Source organism: Adiantum capillus-veneris, chromosome 2 (genome assembly GCF_014529385.1).
Source record: "Adiantum capillus-veneris isolate H3 chromosome 2, ASM1452938v2, whole genome shotgun sequence".
Taxonomy (NCBI): Eukaryota; Viridiplantae; Streptophyta; class Polypodiopsida; order Polypodiales; family Pteridaceae; genus Adiantum; species Adiantum capillus-veneris.
Genome location: NC_140932.1, coordinates 167,717,770 through 167,736,741, shown reverse-complemented (window position 1 = coordinate 167,736,741; position 18,972 = coordinate 167,717,770). Strand labels below are relative to the sequence as shown.

Below are 18,972 nucleotides of genomic sequence, written 5' to 3'. Positions count from 1 at the left end.
AGTGGAAGTGGCCTCGTATCTCATTGTACGCCGGGCAATGACATGTGTAGTGCAACTCTGTCTCTGGCTCTAAGCGACATAAGTGACATATCCTGGCCCCTGCTGGTACTCCTCGAAATCGGCCAGTCTCAATCTGGAGCTGATGTGAGGATGTGCGTATCTGCCCAATAGCGCATCGTATCCCATGAGATAAGTGCGTATCCATGTATGCAGGCCTAGTCACAAAACCGTCCTCTGTGAGTTGGAGAAGATGCTCTTTGTAGAAGGCCATCTTCGTGCCCACCTCCTATGTCGGTTGTATCCATGTGCTCCTGGTATCTAGCTAAATCAGACCTTGACGTATGAGTCTGGTGATCTCTGTCCGTGTGAGAGATAGGGAGGGTGCATCCAGGGAGTACTGAAATGGAGGCAATCTAGCTATGCTGAACCATGTGACTGAAACCACGTTGTCATCTGTCCATACCAACATCCTATATCGCCTTGTAGCTCTAGTTGTCGAGATGACTCCAGGGCAAGCTGAGCATATCTGTCTCTGGGGAGGTCCCATAAACTGTGTATAAAGAATACTGTTCTAGTCAATGCCCGACCACGAGGGGGGGGGGAACGGCTAGCTCGGCTCGGATAATCTCATGCGGCACTGAGGCCTTAGCTAGAATCATCCGAGCGATCATAGAGGCTAAAGGCCTCTCCATATATCTCCATCCGTCTGTGCTGCCAGATCTCCCATGATGGTCTACTGAGGGTCCCCATACCTGAACTCCGTAGAGCATAGCTGGAGTCACTAGAGTGTCAAAAAGCCAGAGCTTTGTTCGCGGTTCCTGAAACTGAACCTGCGAACACATCCTCTCCAATCCTCCCAAGGCTGCATAGTCTCTCGTCAATCTAGTCTGTGATGCTCTCCTCAGTGAAAACACCGGTCCACTGAAGGCTACCCCAAGATAGGTGTATGCATCTGTGTACTCCACAGTCTTCTGACCATACGTAAATGTGGGTGCTGACCTCCTGACCCACTGTGATGTGGTGTTGAACACCATAACCTTGGTTTTCCCAAGGTTGACAGACAATCCATTGTCACGAGCAAATGTGTGTAAAGCATCTATTCGACGCTAGATCCCCTCTGGAGAGTCAGAAATCAACACAGTATCATCAACATATAGTAACAACGGAATTTATGTCCCTGCTAGTTGAGCCCCTCTGTCTCCCTGTGGCTCTATATAGTCTGAAACCTCATCCACATCAAAAGAGTCGGAGATAGGGGGTATCCCTGCTTCACTCCAATAGTAGCGTGAACCATGTGAGACATTCCCTCAGTAGTGCGTACCTGCCCCATCACTGTCCTGTATCAAGCCAAAATACCCCATATCAGCTCTATAGGCACATCCATGTCCTGTAGTCTGCGTATAAGTCTTGCTCTCGGCACTGTGTCAAAAGCTTGCGGAAATTCACAAAGCTACAATAATCCTCTTGCCATGGTGTCTACCCTCCTCAATAATAGCTCTGAGTGTCAGAATCTGGTCAAGAGTGGAGAAACCTCTCCTGAATCCTGCGTGCCCTGGTGCTCGTATGCCCTCTCGCTCTGCCCATCTACTGAGCTCCTGCTCAAGAACGGATGGATACAGGCTAGCCAATGTCTGACCAACCATTATGGTGTGATAATTCCCGTGAATCATGGGATCTCCCGACTTGAAAATAGGCACAATCGTAGACATATTCCAAGTCTTAGGAAGCTTTCATACATGGCTCGATTAAACATCATAGCAAGAAGCTTTGCAAGCGTATCTTTGGCATGGATGAAGTGCTCTACGACCATACCATCATTATCATGTGCTCTCCCCCATGGCTTTCCTTACCCTCTCGGCAATAAAGAAAGTACATGTCTCAGGGCATGCCTCTAGTGGGTCCGACAAAGGTGGCTGCCTTGATGCTGTGTAGAGAGATGTGGCATATTCCCCCCATGTCTCTGTGGAGGTGACGGCTGGTGGTGGTGAATGCTCATGGAATAGCCTCCATGCTTCGCCCGAGTCTTGACTCATAAATAGCTGATACAGATCCTGCTCTAGTTGAGATAGATAAGCCCTTTTCTTTCTTCGCACTAGGCGGCGAAAGATAATCCGTGACTGTCTATGTGTGGTAATACCCATGAGCACTTCCCTCTGTAATTTGATCCTCGTCTCTCTATACTCCTCATCATACCAACTGTTCTGGGGCATGCTCCCAGATTGTCTCCGTGTAGGCTGGCTGTGGGGGTATGCCGCTGATGCTACATCATGGAGCGTCTCTGTCAATATCTGAGTGAGTTCATCTAGTGGCCGTCCCGGGTCCTGAGTGCATGGCTGCTTGTATATCTCATCCATATACACAGAATCCGTTTCCCTCACGAAGGTATACCGAGTGTGTATGGGGACCTCTCCTAATGGAGCTGTGCTGAGCTGAAACGTAAGATTGAAAGACAAGATAGCATGATCAACTGCTACTCCAACTGGCCTAGTGCCCACCATGAAATCCTGAAAGAATGGAATGAGACCTGGCTGGGCCATAAGATATCCACTGTACTAGCACCATGTCGATGTGGAAAGCTTGTAAAACCTCCAGCTGTAGGAAATCTCTATAGGGCATTCAAAATGGCCAATCCATGTGCAGTTCCATATTTATCAAGTATTTGCCATACTCAGTGTACTCCTCATCCTATGATAGTCTTGTTAGGCCCATCTCTGTAATGCCCAACTCCCTAAGCATCTCCTCGGAAGTATCATAGAATACTGTCCGGTGATGGGCAGTCCTAGCATTGAAGTCCCCTAGTATGATAATGTCACCATCCTTGGAAAACTCCCATATGTCATTATCCAAAATAGCAAAGGGGGACTGTCCTTTAGGTGATGCATATACTGACGTACTAGGAGGAAAATAACAAATAGCAATGTAGCGCAGGGTTGTTCTCGTCCGTCGAACAGAACGAGGCATACGGTGGCGTCCCGTCCGGTCAAGGCGTCCGTTGCGTCCGATGGTTTTTTAGTACGTTTGACTGGTTTTTTAGTCCATTGACTGCGCTTTTTTTTGGAAGGTTTTTGGGTTACCTTTTGGCATAAAATCCCTCCCACCTAGCCTAGGATCCCCCCCCCCCCCCCCCCCCCCCCCCCCCCACCTCCCACATGCCTTGAGCTCTCTCTCTCTCTCTCTCACACACACACACACACACACACACACACACACACATTGCTTTGGATTCCATTAGACTCCTCTCTCTCCCTCTCCCTCTCCCTCTCCCTCTCCCTCTCTCTCATTGCTTGATTGTCTCATTGTGTCATTGCCCATTGTGTCTCATTGTCTTGATTCTCAACTCTTGAGTGTCGGCACTTGGCACTTGCAAGTTGCCTTCTTGTCCAATGTGATAATCAATTGTCTAATTGTCCCAAGTCTAAAATCTAGGTTAAGAATTTCATGTTTTTATTTTTGAACGTACGTAACCATGTCGTACGACATAAAATTTTCTAGTTCGATGAGTACCGTACGTCTTCGTACGTGGACAAAACGTACGTGACCGTACGAGACCACCCTGGTAGCGGTATCTGCCTGTCTCTGCCCTTAGCCTCACCCACATGTACCTAGCCTGCTCATCCCTGCGCGCTATATATATCAATGGCTGCAACTCCTCCCTGAATAAAACTGCCACTCCCCCTGAGCCCCGTCCTCGATGCTCTGATGTGGTCTCCTGTCTGCAAGCTGTTCTCCTGTGGCATGGACTGCCCAGGGGCTTGATGTGTCTCAGAATAGGAAATAATGTCTCTCCCAGTGAAACTATCCTCAACGGCACCTACATCAAGACTGAGTGACCCATTACAATTCCAGGCTTCCATCTTTAGTGTGGTCCCATAGGTCTCGCACCGTCATGCGGAGCGTCGCTTATCACCACCCTTCCATCACGGTAAAAAGCAATCTTCCCTTTTTCCCTTGCCGCTCTAATTTCCAAGCCCTCGTATGCTTTTGCTCATTAACCCCCACCACAGTCATGAGTTCTTTCACCTCTTCATCCACATTATCTTGGTCTCTGAGGCCACATATCCTTACGTGTAAGGCCCGCACACGTCTCCTTTGCTCCTCTTCTAGTGTCAGGTTAATGATGGTTGGTGTGGGGGTTATTTCCTTGCCCTTTCCTTTCTTGACAATCTCGATCCATTTCTTGGCCCGTCTGCTTTTTGTTGCTCCTCACCTTCTTTGATGTCCCGCACTTGTTCTTTAATCGTGTTGAGCTCTTCAAGCATTGAGGGTTGAAGCTCTCCCTCTTCGAGGACATTTTGCGATCACACCTCTGCAAGCTCTTTCTTGAGTAGAGAGAGAGAGAGAGAGAGAGAGCTGACTTTTAGTTTTGTAAAGTGTGTTTCCAGCTCCCAGTGCTTGTTGCAAAGAATGTGTTAGCATTTGATACACCATTTTGGTTGCGATTAGCAGCTAGAGCAGATATTTGTGGTTCCAATGATGATAAGGTCAGTGAGCTTTGGTACACTATCTGCTAGTATTACAAATTACTCTTTGTTTTTGTATGCATGTTGTCTGATGGCCAAGAGATCCTTCTTTTGATGGGAGGTGCCTTTTCAGAAGGATTATGAAATGCTTGCTGCATCAATAATGACTATAGTTGAATGCGTAATACAGAAAACACAGGTATCAAATGAATTTTTAAAAATTTCTTATTTTAAACTTATTTTTATTCAGTTTCACTTTCTTAGGTTTTTTTTTTTTTTTTTCTGGCTTTCAGGAAGAGATCGAATCATCTACAGGTGTGCTGGAGTCCATTTTACAACCAATCACACAGAAGGATGAAGAAATCATTTGGCCACCTCGAGATCCAAGTATACTAGTAGAAATGAAGAAGGTGATGACGATATATCTTGGTCAGTGAGTATCCAAGACGTGTTCAGATTGCTGTATACTGACTGCAGAAAGCTGCTTTTTAGTGAATACTAAAACTAAGGGTTCTCCGTTTTCTTGCTGTGCATTACGAACTTTGTTCTTTCTTATTTCGATCTCCACAGTATGAACTTCTTGAGCTGCTTGTATATTTTAATCTGGGTGTGTTTGCTTTGGTGTGATGATTAGGAGGTGGAGCGAAAAGAGCAGCAAGGGTTTCTGGATGAGAGTTTTCTATCAGCAGTCACTGCACAGATACGACAAGTAAGTCTTACGATCATGGAACTGCGGCTTAATATCTCACTGGATAATTTGAGAAGGTTTCTGTGAATCACTTCCTTGAAGACCCTTGTCATGAGAAGGTTTAAGTGGAGGTTTCTTTTTTTGTGTATTTATTAAGCTGAGCGAGCATGCTTGTTCCAGAAAAGGCTCTTTTGGTGCAGCTTTTTATTGATCTGAAATTTGCCAATATCTAGAGGATTTCAATACACTGTTTATGTTCTAAGTCTGCGTTCATGGGCTAATAGCTTATGGATTTATTGAATGCTTACAAGAGCTGTAAATAACAGAAACAAATTGAATAGACAAGACAATTGTCTATCTTTTGCATGAGCCTTGATTTAGAAAAGAAAAGTAGAGAACATTATGACAAGTGAAACCCAGGTAACCTCTTGTTACAGGCTTAAACAAGTACCTGGACAGTGACTTAAGTAGAACTTTTTGGCAGCAATATATGTCTACTGACTGGCAGTGTATGTTCTTTGAGTTTTTCAATTCTTGTGGTTAGCTTTGTATTTCTGTTCTTTACTCTCTTTACTTTTTAAGCTATTTATCAATGAGGTATTTTCTTTCAGGCACGAGAAGGTGGGGATAAACCAGGTCTGGTTGCTATTCTCCAGAAAGTGCTACAGCTATATGCAGCACAAATGTTGTCAAAAAGAAGCTATGCATTGAAAGGTTGATTTTCTTAGATACTCTTTTTCAAATGCAATAGTAGGTTATGATCTTGTTTTTTTTTAATGAAAAAAATCTTTTCTTGAAAAACACACTCATGTTGCATGTTTATGTTGTCTAGATGGGCAAGTAGTTCAGGCAGAGGAGTTCTTGGAAACAATAATTTCAGGTAGCTTTTGATGCATTAACTTTGTTTTAGAGAAAGCTCACTGCATGTTTTCAGATTACTGATGAGACTACTATAGTCTGTATAGCCAATTGGTTAGGTGTTCTACCTATCGTTTAAAAAGAGTTGTGTACTCATGAGCCCTGAGGCCATTTCCCTTTACAGAGTAGTTCTCATCTTTGTATTATTGTATGCTCGTGTGTGTGTGTGTGTGTGTGTGTGAGAGAGAGAGAGAGAGAGAGAGAGAGAGAGAGAGAGAGAGAGAGAGAGAGAGAGAGAGAGAGAGAGAGAGAGAGAGAAATGAAATGAAATGTTATATTAACGTCTTCAAAAGGCCAAAGTGACAAAATATAAATACTGCAGAATCCTAAACTAAGCTGATAGGTGTGAAAGGTGAAAGGCGTGAAATGTGTGAACTAAGCAGTACAATGTGTAGACAATATGGGAGGGAAGTAGAGATCCAACTTCATAGAGATCCATCTTCATCTGCACTCTGGATGAAGAAAAAGTATGGCTCGAATCCTTTGCTGTAGCCTCCTTCGAAACTGTGTAGCTCCTCTTCTCTATCGGGGTCGTCTAGATCTCCCTAGCTCCAATGCTCGGTCTATGACAATGTCAGTAGTGCGGGCAGACCTCTCCAATGTTGGCTGCTCCTCTATCTGTTCTTCTGGGTGTACAATATCTAGTGTAAAGAAATCTGTGATCTGTCTCTGGGGTTGTCTCTCTTCAGCTCTCCTCAGTAAAGTTTCTCTATGCGTGTGTAACTCAAGTAGATATAGCCCAAGACATCTCTGATCCTCGTAACTCATGACCCTAGATAGAGGCCCAAAATTTTCTCTGAATAGACAATGAAAACAGCCTCGTATCTCATAGTACACTGTGCAATGACATATGTAATGTACCTCTGTCTCTGGCTCTAGATGGCATAAGCGGCATATCTTGTATCTGCTGGTGTCCCTCTGAATCTGCCAGTCTCAATCACGAGCTGATGTGAGGACGTGCGTATCTGGCCAATGGCACAACGCAAACCATGAGAAAGATGCGTGTCCATATAGCTAGGTCGAATCACAAACCCATCCCTCGTGAGGTGGAGAAGATGCTCTCTATAGAAAGCCATCTTTGTGCCCAACTCGTGTATCAGCTATCCATGTCCTCCTCGTGTCTAGCTGGATCAGATCCTGACGTATGAGTCTATTAATCTCTACCCGCGTCAGAGACCTCAAGGGTGCTTGTAGAGAGTATTGAAAAAGAGGAAATATGTCCATGGTGAAACCATGTGTTTGAAACCATGATGCCATTTGTGCATACCAGCATGATGTATCCCCATTAAGAGCTAATTGTCTGGAGGACTCTAGAGCCACCCTGGCATATCTGTCTCTAGTAGTATCCCACAGACTGTGTACAAAGGAGACTGATCTGGTGAGCGCCTCAATCTCCATAGGGGGGGCAGGTAATTCCGCTCGAATGATATCATGCGGTACGGAAGCCTTGGCTCTAATCAGCCGAGAGATCATAGATACCAGGGCTTCTCCATACGCCTCCAACCATCCTGGCCTACAAAAGGTCCCCAAACCTGCACCCCATAGAACATAGTAGAGGCAACCAAAGTATCAAAGAGCCATAACTTTGTCCTAGGTTCCTGGAACTGAACCTGCGAACACATCCTCTCCATTCCTCCCAGAGCTGCACCAACTCTAGTTAGTCTAGTCTTTGCTGCTCTTCTCAAAGAAAATCTCGGCCCAGTAAAGACTACCCCCAGGTAAAGTGTATGCATCTGTATACTCCACAATCTCCTGACCATATTTGAAAGTAGGTACTGATCTCCTGACCCATTGCGTTGTGGTGTTAAACACCATAACCTTGGCAATCCACTATCCTTTGCAAAACTGCGTAGTGCATCCAAATGTCGTTGCATACCTTTTGGTGAGTCAGATATCAGCACAATATCATCAGCATATAGCAACAATGGGATCCACGTGCATGCCAGCTGGGCACCCCTGTCACCCTCTCTGTCAATGTAATCAGACACCTCATCAACATACATACCAAATAGAATAGAAGACAATGGGCAGCCCTGTTTCACTCCAAATAGTAGAGTGAACTAAATCAGATACCCCTTCCGGAGTGCGTACATGTCCCATCACTGATCTGTACAAAGCCATAATCCCCCAAATCACCTCTATGGGCACCCCCATCTCTTGTAGTTTGCGCATCAATCGAGCTCTTGGTACCATGTCAAATGCTTTGCGAAAATCCACAAAGCTACAATAAATCCGTCTCCCATGTGCTCTGCCCTCCTCAATGATGGTCCTGAGTGTCAGAATATGATCAAGAGTGGAGAAACCCCTCCTGAAGCTGGCCTGACCCTTTGCTCGTACACCCTCGCCCTCTGCCCAATTACTCATGTGTTGCTCCAGAATAGATGCATACAACCGTGCCAATGTGTGTCCAACCATAATAGTGCGGTAGTTCCCAGGCTCTGTAGGGTCACCAGCCTTGAGGATGGGCACAATATTAGACAACCTCCAAGTCTCAGGTAACCCCTCACACATGGCACGATTGAACAACACTGCGAGAACCTCCATCAGCATATCCCTGGCATGTATAAAGTGCTCCGCTACTAGACCGTCATGATCATATGCCTTCCCGGTCCTCATCCTGTCTCGATGGCCTTTTGTACCATCTTAGAGGTAAAGAAAGTGCTCATAGCTGGGCAAGGCTTGGTAGGGTCTGGAAGGGGTTCCTGTCCAGGAACTGTATATAATGATGTCGCATAGTGGCCCCACACATCAGGTGAAGTAATCACTGGAGGAGGAGAGTGCTCATGGAAGAGTCGCCATGCCTCTCCTGAGTCCCTACTCAAGAACATTTGATATAAGTCTCCCTCCATCTGAGCTAGGTAAGCTCGCTTCTTCTGTCGCACAAGGCGTCGGAAAGCAATCCGAGAGAGAGAGAGAGAGAGAGAGAGAGAGAGAGAGAGAGAGAGAGAGAGAGAGAGAGAGAGATTGGTACCTAGTTCTACACCCACTATTGGGCACTCACGACGTTAGTGGGAATGTCGTAGTATTTAGTCAATACTATGCATGATGGAGCTGATGGTTATATTGTCTTGTGGGTGACTACCTTGAGTATAAGGGTGAATTAGGGCTTACCTTGGTTTCATCTAGTATAGTTCTCACCCATCATCATACCAACTTTTTTGAGGAACAATGTTATGCTGCTGTCTCTTTGAACCATGTGAATGTGGAAAAGCCACCCTCTCGGTTAAGTATGTACGTACTATGTAGTATGGCCTTAAACAATTGCTGTGTCAGCTCCTCCAGCAATATGTGAGAATCCGTGTAATATATAGATCAAAAGATCTCCATCATATACACCCTGTTGGTCTCTCTATTGAATTGATATTGAGGAGATGTGTGTATTGCATGTGGCCTCTTAAGTGTATGAACAGTCGAGTGTGGAAGAGAGACACGAGTGATCAGTAGCCTCTCCAATTTGTCTAGATGATATCTCAAAAGTCACCAATTTATGTAATCAGCTCTGGAGGGACCAGATTATAATCCACTATGCTTCCCTCATCCTCATGTCGCAAAGGATGACAAGCAAGTCTCCCAAACCGTGGCCATTGTCTAGTCCATTAAGAATGGCAAAACCATGTGCTGTTCCCATCTCTGATAGATATCTACAATAATCTGTCACCTCTTTTGCATCTTGTGAAGCTCTCACAATGTTCGCATCATGTGGCTCTATCTCTTGCAGCACCTCCTTTGAAGTATCATACAAGGGCACCTAATGATGGTCATTCCTAGTGTGAAAGTCACCTAGAAGTATCACATATCTATTCATCGAAAACTCCCAGATTTCCTCATCCGCAGCTGTACACGCCGACTGTTTCTTCGGAGGAGCATAATAAGATGTGATGGGTAGGAAGTAACAAATGGAAACTTCTTGTGGTCTACGACTCTTCAATCATACCTAGACCCACGTAAATTATGCCTTATCTTTGCGATTACTCGTAAAATAATGGCGCAACTTCTTGTATAAACTGCCGGAGCCCTTGTTGCCAAGTCTTACTATACTTCCTGCAAAGTGAGTCTCATTTGTAACTTGATGCTTGAGGCAAGATCCCTTTTGGTGGTAAAATGATCTCTGTGTGTGTGTGTAATCACTTCCTATGAGGTATCGGACGAAAACACAGAAATAACTGCAATCTACACACTTGGCAACACTTTTAGAACTTAAAAATACTTGAATAACTGTGAACTAAAGAGAGAGTAGACGACATAGCACTGCAGAGTTCTGAGCCCAAGACGCATTGGCCCCAAAGATTGGCGCTCCTTCTGGAATTTCGTTATTATTACACTTCGCAAAGTACAACTCCCGAGCGTCAACTCTCTCCGAGACTGTGCATCTAGATGCTCTTTGCGAAGCAGCCAGCAAAAAGCGTGGAAATCCGTACAGCAGTGCCACGTGGCAGGTCAACGCGATTTGTGGAAATCAGCTCCGGAATTCAAGTTTTTGATTTTTGGGTTTTAGGCCCCTTGGCTAGTGCTCCATAAGTTGGTAGGGGTTACGATTATTAATTCCTACCCTTGATTTTCTTTGGGCCACCCATCATGACTTTTTAAGTTGGGATTTCTTTTGTTTCTTCTAGACCTTAGGCCTCTCGGCCGGTTCCTGTAAAACTCAATCAAGTTAGTCCATGACCCGAAGGTCACACAAATGTTCCTAGCATGAGGCAGATGTCTTTAGATACAAATTCCACACAGAGAAAACTACTCATGGCACAGAGGATTCTGGCTTTGACCAAGAGATTAGCATGGACCACCTTTCTAGGGGGAGTGAGTCTGGGGCGGGGCCAAATGAACGCATTGATCCGATGCATCTATGACCTTGATGCAGAGGCCGTAACCCTAAAACCCATCACATACCAACTTCTAAAATCAAAGCAATTGTCTTTGATTGCAGGATACAATAAAATGCCCATACTTGCAACTTAAAATCTCAAAATCAGTCATGCATTCTTGTGTCATGATGACCGTGTGGCGTGCACACATAAAAGCTAGTTGCAGACACCTCGGGTGTGTCTGAAGATTTGTCTTATGGCCAGTTTCTCAGCCAATACCTATAAAAGGTCATTGGATCTTGCTTGTGGTATCGATCACACGCCCAAGATCTCAGTCTTAGTCCATGCCTATAAAAGGTCATTGGATCTTGCTTGTGGTGTCGTGCATACACCCAATCTCATAATCTTAATCTTAGTCATAATCATAATCATAATCTTTATTTATCATAAATTCATCCAAATTTCGATTCACCTTTGAAGTCAGCTTTGAAGAAAGCACCCATTCCGTGTGTGTACACTGAAGATGAACTTGATGACATAGTCGAAAGACGACTTAACCAACTCTTGAAGACCAAGAAGCGTTCAAATAAACACAGTAGATCAACAGATTACCTTGGCTACTTGGTCACAAGTTTACTTTTGCAAATGCACGAAAGACAAAGAAGCATGCACGCTTTGAGGATGTGTCCAGTTGGTCCTCATCCTCTTCTGATAGTTTTGACAGCTCTTCCTCCTTTGATTCCAGTGATGAGGACAGAAAGGACAAGAAACGACGAAAGACCCAAAGACTCAGAAAGAACAAGAAGAAGGCTAAGAAGAGCAAATTCTACCGAAGATCCCGTAAATATTCAGGTAGTTTTAAGGAGGCTTCATCCTCTTTAGAGAGTTCAGACTCCAATAAACCTATGTTTTATTCTAACAGGATGTATTTTTATAGAGCCAACCGTCATGTCTTTCTCGAGGACAAGAGCAAGAAAACCAAAGATTTCAAGGAGGGTGGACAAGCACTAAAGTTTGATACTGTTTTAGGCTTCCGAGATACCCATAAGGTCCTCGCTTTTATTCAACAGTTTGACATAGCTTACTCAGGAGGGCGCTATTCATAGCACTCCAAGGTTCAGAGGGCAGCATCCTATTTGAAAGGAAATGTACAGACTTGGTGGTCCACTCTTTTATTACGAAGGGAAGCACCGACGAAGTGGCTGCAACTTAAGCGGCTTTTCACTTCCTCTTGGCTCACTTAGGGGTACGAACGTGATGTGGTCACCGATTGGAATCATCTTCGGATGATCGAGGAAGATACTTTTTTTTAATAGAAAAAGATTCTTCTATTATTTAATGAAACTGCCCATAGGGCTATAACCACCTCTACTAGAGAGGGCTACAACAATCATAAGGGGGAGATTCTCCCAATGAAAAACAACATATGTACAATGAGGCTAAATCAAGAGATGGGAGGAGGGAAAAGCCACATAGGTGGATGGTAGCGCCATCTCAGCACACCCTGCGGGCCCGCCAAATGAACCAAAGTGTCAGGCCGTAGATGAGCTCCCAACACTCCTCTCTCTCGCTGCACCACTCTTGTGGAGTAAGCTCTGTAACAGGCTGGAGTGTAGGTCGATCCCCTTGCATCACTATCATCCTGCTGGTGGAGGATAGCTCAAACTCAAGTGCCGGCCCGTGAGAGTGGACCAAGCAGTTGCCCCCCAAGTGTAGTGCCGTGCCGTGGAGAGAGCTGGCATCAGCTGAAGGACACAAAGCCAAACCTACTGTGCCAAAGGACAATCCCAAAGACAATGGCGTTGACTCTCCACAGGATGGTCACAAGCTGCGCATGCTGCCGAGACACCACTATGTACAAGCTGGCTCCCAATTGTTGTAGCTCGATGTGCAACCAGCCATAGGAACAAACGACTCGCCGCGGCTGTCTGGAGTCCCACAACCTCGCTCAAAAAACTGACAAGAACTCAGCTGTGAGACCCTCCTCCTGCCAATGAGGTGCTGCAGCAAGACGAGCCTCTCTCCGTGCTGCCTGTATGTGACGTCCCAGTCCAACAGAAAACTGAAATAAAGGGACACCTAGATGGTCGGCTGAGGAGAAAGAGTCCCTCCAAAACCACTCTCCAGGATGCCACTGCACTCGTGCTAGTGGATAGCACTCCCAAGCCCACAACCTCCAGTGGCCAGTCTCAAGAGCTGCTAGGTCAAGATCTATGACGTAAGTCCTCCCACAGATGCCCACAACTCGGATCCTTTGAAAACAGCACTTTGCCACCTGTGGGGCCTCTATTGAAACTCGGTGTAAACGACCCTCGTCTTGTAGCTCGAAAAATAGGGAGGGAACAGTCTCTAAGCAAGCCCGAATTGCGATGAGAACCTCTAGTCGCATAAAGGCTCCCATCCATCTGGGCGCTGCTAACTCGAGAGGTGTGAGCCACTTAGCTGGTACTGCCTCTGTGATGTCCTGACACATGCTTTACACCCCTCTCATGCCCTGTAGCTGGATGCTCTAAAGCTCCTCTAATAAGCTTGAAAACTGTAGCTAGTCACCTAAAGTGCGTGCTGGACGTTCTGCCATGGGACCCCAAGAAACATGAGGCCTACTGTAACAGACTTGGACACTCCAAGTCAAGAATCAATCACAACAGCACCAAATAACCACTTCAAAACAGTTCATAGTTCACAATAGATTTGCACTGGTCCAACGGAGTTCCGTGCCTAGAGATATTGGCCCCAAAGATTGGCACCCCTTTCGGTATTTCTTTATGTATTAATCAGAGTTCAAAGTACAAGAGTGGGTCGGGTTCTCACTCTCAGACTCTGCATCCGGATGCTCTGCAGAGTGGGAGCCCAAACCACTTATTTAATGTTTACAAGAGATGCCAAAAGCAGAGCCCCGGAAAGCTTCAAAAATAAAGCAAAACTCTTTTCTCTCACAAGCTCTCTCTAGAGCTTTAGGAAAATAAAGCAAATATTCTCTCTCTCTCTCTCTCTCTATATATATATATATATATATATATATATATATATATCAAATTGCGTAGATTCAAAAGCTGGCCACGCAAATTCAGCCAAAAAGCACTGGCCTTGCCGTACGTTGCCGCGTCAGCATATCAATGCTTTTTCCGGGTTTTCAGTCTGTTGTGCTTTTAGGGTTAGGGTTAGGGTTTTTACTGTTTTTAGGGTTTTTGGCAGATTTTAGGGCTTGCAGGTTTTAGGGTTAGGGTTTCCAGAATTAGGGTTTTCAGCAGCAGTCAGGGTTTCCTCTCGGGCAGCCACGTCATCACTTTGTGACATACCCCCCTCTTGAAAGCATTGTAATCGCCCTCGATTACGCCTGCAAAACAGACAGAGGCCAAAAACCGTCTTAGCAGACACTAACTGTTAGTACCTACGTACTAGGAACACACATCTAGCACATGTACCAATCAACAGTCACATCACACGACATCACAGGACATCATTAGACATCACAAGACATCACATGACATTCAACATTCATTCGGATCTTAGATCATGATTTATCGGCAATGTAGCTAGCAATCGCATCTAGATCCAATCGGGACCTTATCGATGTCCGATTGACTAACCCCTATTGCAACCATGTCTATTCGAGATCAATCAGACCAAAATGCTGCAGTCATTTCGTCTATCAGTTCCTGCACCTAAAAGAAGTCAAGAACAAATCAGTATCATAATTAGGAATTCCATTTCATAAAGTCATACAACAGAATACTGTCAGCTCTCAGTATCCCTGAAGCTCAAAGAGACATCAGTGACTTTAGTATCAAAATCGAGGCATCTGTTGACAAAGGAGCGGAGTAACTCCCCTCTTGTGCATCCCACTGCACTAGATCTCCGGCCAAGCTGAATTCTGGGTTCCATTTGGAGTAGACTATGCTAAACCAAAAGCATCGAGGTAAAGTTTCACAATCCGAGAGTATCTGCTAGGTCCTCCTCCTCCGTCCACTTCGCATCCAATGTAGGATAGTTCTTGAACTTAACCAAGAACCGCCTTCGGACTTTACCTTTCTTCGTGTCCTTCTGCGCCAAAATCTGTTCAGGAACAAGGATCTCCTCGTTTTCTTCCATTTCGCGTTGCTCATCAGGCTCCCCATCATCAGGCACATCACCTTTAAAAGGTTTCAAGAGACTCACATGAAATGCATTGTGAATCCTCCAAGTATCTGGCAGTTTCAGTCGGAAGGAGACATCATTTATCTTTTCAGTGATCTGGAAAGGTTCGTAGTATCGCATACTAAGCTTTGGAAAAAGCCTCTCCTTTCCCTTTTTTCTTCTCAAACGTGCCTACTCAGAACGTAAGAGCACCCAATCATCCTCCTTCAATTTCAAGTCGCGACGATGGCGATCCGCTGCCTTTTCCTGTCGTTCGTGAGATTTCTGCAAAGCCTCGCGAACTTTGGCAAAAGCCATATCTAAGTCTCGCGTATATTATCCGCTTCAAAAATCTTATCTTTTGTGCTTAGGAAGGGTGAAACCTTCGCAACACCTTCAATAATCTCAAATGGCGCCTTCCCCGTCGAAGAGTGTATCGTGTTATTGTAGGCAAATTCCACCAAAGGTAAGTACTTTTCCCATTGAGTCTTTTGATCCTAGATATAAGACTTCAATAAATCTAAAACCACTGAATTGGCAATCTCAGATTGCCCGTTAGTCTGCGGGTGGAACGATGACGAGAACTTCAACCGCGTGCCAATGTTCTCCCAAATTGCCTTCCAAAACAAACTCGTAAATCTGGGGTTTCTGTCGGGAGACAATCGTCTCAGGCATGCCATGTAATCTGAAAATTTGGGCCACAAACAGTCTCGCTAAGTGATCCGGCTTGATTGTTTTCTTCACTGGAATGAAATGAGCCTGTTTGCTAAATCTGTCGATAACAGTCCAGATACCATTGTGACCACTCTGTGTTTTTGGGAGATCAAAATTGAAATCCATTGTAATACTTTTCCAAGGGCGGGTGGGTATGGGTAAAGGCTGTAACAATCCCTGTGCTCTATGCGTGTCAAACTTGACCTTCTGGCATACTAAGCAACTGCGTACAAACTCTTCCACATCCTTCTTGAGTCTCGGCCAAAAGAAGTATCTCTCTACCCCTTTCGTGGTGGTAGCAATGCCGCGGAAAGGTGGACAGTGGCATTCAGTCATAACCTTTTCTCTCAACGACTGTGTAACGCACAACATGGTTTTTCTCATCAAGTAGCCATCCCGAATGGAATATCCCGCTACTGTCTTCCCATCCCGTATCCGTGTGAAAACGTCTGCAAAATCTGTATCTGTGGCATACTGGTCGATCATATCCTCGAACCCTCAAGCCACAGATTGATGGGCAATCGAGATTGCAAATTCAGTGGTTCTAGATTTATTGAAGTCTTATATCTCGGATCGGAAGACTCAATGGGAAAAGTACCTACCTTTGGTGGAACTTGCCTACAATAACACGATACACTCTTCGACGGGGAAGGCGCCATTTGAGATTGTTGAAGGTGCTGCAAAGGTTCCACCCTTCCTAAGCACGAAAGATAAGATTTTTGAAGCGGATGAATATACGCGAGACTTAGATACGGCTTTTGCCAAGGTTTGCGAGACTTTGTAGAAGTCTCAAGAACGACAGAAAAAGACAGCGGATCGCCATCGTTGCGACTTGAAATTGAAGGAGGATGATTGGGTGCTCTTACGTTTTGAGAAGGCACGCTTGAGAAAGAAAAAGGGAAAGGAGAGGCTTTTTCCAAAGCTTAGTATGTGATACTACGGACCTTTCCAGATCATTGAAAAGATAAATGATGTCTCCTTCCGACTGAAACTGCCAGATACTTGGAGGATTCACAATGCATTTCATGTGAGTCTCTTGAAACCTTTTAAAGGTGATGTGCTTGATGATGGGGAGCCTGATGAGCAATCCGAAGTGAAAGAAAACGAGGAGATCCTTGTTCCTTAACAAATTTTGACACATAAGGATATGAAGAATAAAGGTAAAGTCCGAAGGCGGTTCTTGGTTAAGTTCAAGAATTATCCTGCATTGGATGGGAAGTGGATGGAGGAGGAGGACCTAGCAGATACTCCTCAGATTGTGAAGCTTTACCTTGATGCTTTTGGTTTAGCATAGTCTACTCCAAATGGAACCTAGAATTCAGAGATCTGGTGCAGTGGGATGCAGAAGAGGGGAGTTACTCCGCTCCTTTGTCAACAGATGCCTTGATTTAGATACTAGAAGTCACTGATGTCTCTTTGAGCTTCAGGGATACTGAAAGCTGATAGTATTCTGTTGTATGACTTTATGAAATGGAATTCCTGATTATGATATTGATTTGTTCTTGACTTTTTTTAAGTTCAGGAACTGATAGACGAAATGACTGCAGCATTTTGGTCTGATTGATCTCGAATAGACATGGTTGCAATAGGGGTTAGTCAATTGGACATTGATGAGGTCCCGATTGGATCTAGATGCGATTGCTAGCTACATTGCCGATAAATCATGGTCTAAGATCCGAATGAATGTTGAATGTCCCGTGATGTCTAGTGATGTCCTGTGATGTCTAGTGATGTCCTGTGATGTCGTGTGATGTGACTGTCGATTGGTACATGTGCTAGATGTGTGTTCCTAGTACGTATGTACTAATAGTCAGTGTCTGCTAAGACGGTTTATGGCTTCTGTATGTTTTGCAGGCGTAATCGAGGGCGATTACTATGCTTTCAAGAGGGGGGTATGTCACAAAATGCTGACGTGTCTGCCCGAGAGCATGCGGGAAACCCTAGCCCTGACTGCTGCTGAAAATTCTAATTCTGGAAACCTTGACCCCAAAACCTGCAAACCCTAAAACCCTAACCCTAACCCTAACCCTAAAACCTGTCCTAAACCCTAACCCTAGCAGCGAAGTGCTTTTTGGCTGAATTTGCGTGGCCAGCTTTTGAATCTACGCAATTTGAGATAGAAAGAGAGAGAGAGAATATTTGCTTTATTTTCCTAAAGCTCTAGAGAGAGCTTGTGAGAGAAAAGAGTTTTGCTTTATTTTTGAAGCTTTTCGGGGCTCTGCTTTTGGCATCCCTTGTAAACATTAAATAAGTGGTTTGGGCTCCCACTCTGCAGAGCATCTGGACGCAAAGGCTGAGCGTGAAACTCTAACCGCTCTCTTGTACTTTGAACACTGATTAATACTACCGAAAGGGGTGCCAGTTTTTGGGGCCAATATCTCTAGGCATTGTAACAGACTTGGACACTACAAGTCAAGAATCAATCACGACAGCATTAAATAACCACTTCAAAACAGCTCAGAGTTCACAATAGATTTGCACTGGCCCGACGGAGTTCCGTGCCTAGAGATATAGGCCCCAAAGATTGGCTCCCCTTTCGGTATTTCTTAATGTATTAATCAGTGTTCAAAGTACAAGAGAGCGGTTAGGGTTTCACTCTCAGACTTTGCGTCCAGATGCTCTGCAGAGTGGGAGCCCAAACCTCTTATTTAATGTTTACAAGGGATGCCAAAAGTAGAGCCCCGAAAAGCTTCAAAAATAAAGCAAAACTCTTTTCTCTCACAAGCTCTCGCTAGAGCTTTAGGAAAATAAAGCAAATATTCTTTCTCTCTCTCTCTCTCTCTCTCTCTCTCTCTCTCTATCTCAAATTGCGTAGATTCAAAAGCTAGCCACACAAATTCAGCCAAAAAGCACTCCGGAATTTCCGGGCCTTGCCGTACGGTGCCACGTCAGCATATCAGCGCTTTTTCTGGGATTTCAGCCTGCTGCCCTTTTAGGGTTAGGGTTAGGGTTTCTGCTGTTTTTAGGGTTTTTGGCAGATTTTAGGGTTTGCAGGTTTTAGGGTTAGGGTTTCCAGAATTAGGGTTTTCAGCAGCAATCAGGGTTTCCTCTCGGGCAGCCACGGCATCACTTTGTGACACCTACTACCAACCAAGCGGCCTCTCTGATGCTAAGCATGGGGTTCCAAACAAGGAGCCGTCTCAGGCGCTCCTCCGTGCAACTAGGCTGATGCTGCTCCAGGCCTCTCCGTAGTTGTTCCCAGGAGCGGATCAGACTCACAGCGAAACGGCCCTTTAGTCTCCTGCTGTGGCCAACTCTGCGCATCTCTGTG

At 45.0% G+C, this 18,972-nt stretch overlaps 1 protein-coding gene across 4 annotated transcripts in view; it reads left to right on the top strand.

The window, feature by feature from the left end:
• LOC147464024 (uncharacterized) overlaps positions 1-18,972 on the top strand; it is a 44,517-nt gene that overhangs the window by 6,999 nt on the left and 18,546 nt on the right. For 3 of the 4 annotated variants that reach the window (XM_086492404.1, XM_086492424.1, XM_086492418.1), the window contains 6 exons: positions 4,383-4,481; positions 4,594-4,659; positions 4,754-4,870; positions 5,095-5,169; positions 5,760-5,862; positions 5,981-6,028. In XM_086492404.1, coding sequence (XP_086348530.1) covers positions 4,383-4,481; positions 4,594-4,659; positions 4,754-4,870; positions 5,095-5,169; positions 5,760-5,862; positions 5,981-6,028 — 508 coding nt within the window. The remainder of the gene's footprint in view (positions 1-4,382; positions 4,482-4,593; positions 4,660-4,753; positions 4,871-5,094; positions 5,170-5,759; positions 5,863-5,980; positions 6,029-18,972) is intronic. The other variant, XM_086492412.1, reaches the window with a different exon arrangement.